At 62.0% G+C, this 1,680-nt stretch overlaps 1 protein-coding gene across 1 annotated transcript in view; it reads left to right on the top strand.

Annotated features, from left to right (window-relative positions):
- Positions 1-1,674, top strand: part of MRS2 (MRS2, magnesium transporter) — a 5,569-nt gene extending 3,895 nt beyond the window's left edge. Inside the window, exons 8-10 of the mRNA XM_006762919.2 lie at positions 13-147; positions 876-989; positions 1,475-1,674. Of these exons, the coding sequence (XP_006762982.1) occupies positions 13-147; positions 876-989; positions 1,475-1,585 (360 nt within the window). The 3' untranslated portion in view covers positions 1,586-1,674. The remainder of the gene's footprint in view (positions 1-12; positions 148-875; positions 990-1,474) is intronic.
- The last annotated feature ends 6 nt before the right edge of the window (positions 1,675-1,680 follow it).

The following is a 1,680-nucleotide window of genomic DNA, read 5'->3' as shown; positions in this document are numbered from 1 at the left end:
GGGCCGGCTGACCCGACACTGTCCCGCAGCCACCGCAACGTCATGATGCGGCTGAACCTGCAGCTGACCATGGGCACCTTCTCGCTCTCGCTCTTCGGCCTGATCGGAGTTGCCTTTGGCATGAATTTGGAATCGTCCCTTGAGGAGGTGAGGGTGTTGTTTCAGTGAGCCAGGGGTTGTTCTTTCATGTTTTGAAGGTCCGTTTTTAAAACAGACTTTAAAAAGAAAGTCTTCGCTGTCCACTCTCCTCGGGACAGGAAATGTGTTCTCTGGCCCGTCCACAGCCAGGCAGGCTCCAGACCTGGTCTCCACGGCGCAGACAGCAGGCTTCCTGCTGCTCAGACGGGGTCACGCTGGCCGTGCGGGAGGCAGGCAGCGCCCTGGCCAGCGGCACAGCGTGTGGCTCAGCCGTTACGGCTCTGAAAGTGGGCGTGATTGTTCCCACTTCACAGATGAGAACCGTGAGGCCCAGAAAATGTCAGTGACTTGCCCAGGGCAGAGCTTGAGAGTCATAGTTGCATTTGAACCCAGAGACCTGCAGTCCCTCTGCTCTGCGCCTGGCACAGGAACGTGGCGTGGTGCTGGCCGAGCTTGTCCCTGTCAGACTCCTAGGCATGAACCCGACCCTGCGCTCAGCTCTGGCTCGGGTTCTGTGTCCTGGCGAGTCCAACGGGCCTTGTCTCTGGGTGCCAGCCTGCGCTGCCCATGGTCTCCATCAGGACCCCTGTTCACCTTGATAAGTGGTCGTTAAGAGACATGAACCTGAGGCCACTCCGGCCTCCAGCTGTTCAGTAGCCCTGGATGCCCTCAAGGTCAAAACCAGACGAACCTCCCCCAGGGCCTCCGTGATCCACACGCACGCTGCTCTCTTCCAGGACCACAGGGTGTTCTGGCTGGTCACCGGGATCATGTTCATGGGCAGTGGCCTGATCTGGAGGCGGCTGCTGTCCTTCCTTGGGCGGCAGCTAGAGGCTCCTGTGCCTCCGATGGTACGTAGTGCGGGTCCCAGCCGGAGGCTGAGCGGTCACAGCCATGGCTGTCGCGCCACAGCCGGTGTGGGTCAGGCAGACTCCTTGACCCTGAGCAGTTATTTAATGCCTCAGAGCCACTCGGTTCCCCACCGCCAGTCACGTCAGCACCGCCTGCCTCGCGGGGTTAGGGGAGCTGAGTAAGATAATGTGTGTGAAGCACATAGGAGCCGCCCGGAACATGGAGGACTGCTTGCTGGGGGGAGGGGAGACGGGGGGACGTGGGGACAAGCACTACAGCCCAGGAGATGGCAGTGACCCTGCTGCGGCTTCATCATGAAACGGAAACGCAGGAGCCAGCGCTGTCACTGGGAAAAGAGAGGTCACCGCCCCTTTCTCCCGTCCCACGTGACTCCCTGGTCCACGGGCGGGTCCCCTCAGCGGAGACGGGATGGCCTTCCTGTGAGAAAGACCCCACTGACACGCCGCTTGCCTGCTTTGCTCAGATGGCCTCCTTACCGAGGAAGACCCTGCGGGCAGACGGACGGCTGGACACGAAGCCCAGCCTCAGGCCGGACGGGCTGGGGTCCAGCAGGAGCGTCCTCACGCCCCGGTGAGCGCGGCTCGCACGGCGGTCGCTGGTGAGACCGAGCCAAGCACAGAGCGGCGTTGTCATCTGAGGAAGGCCCGGCGAGCGACCGACGAGGACATG

Source organism: Myotis davidii, unplaced genomic scaffold, assembly GCF_000327345.1.
Source record: "Myotis davidii unplaced genomic scaffold, ASM32734v1 scaffold217, whole genome shotgun sequence".
Classification (NCBI taxonomy): domain Eukaryota; kingdom Metazoa; phylum Chordata; class Mammalia; order Chiroptera; family Vespertilionidae; genus Myotis; species Myotis davidii.
This window is presented reverse-complemented; position numbering and strand designations above follow the sequence as displayed.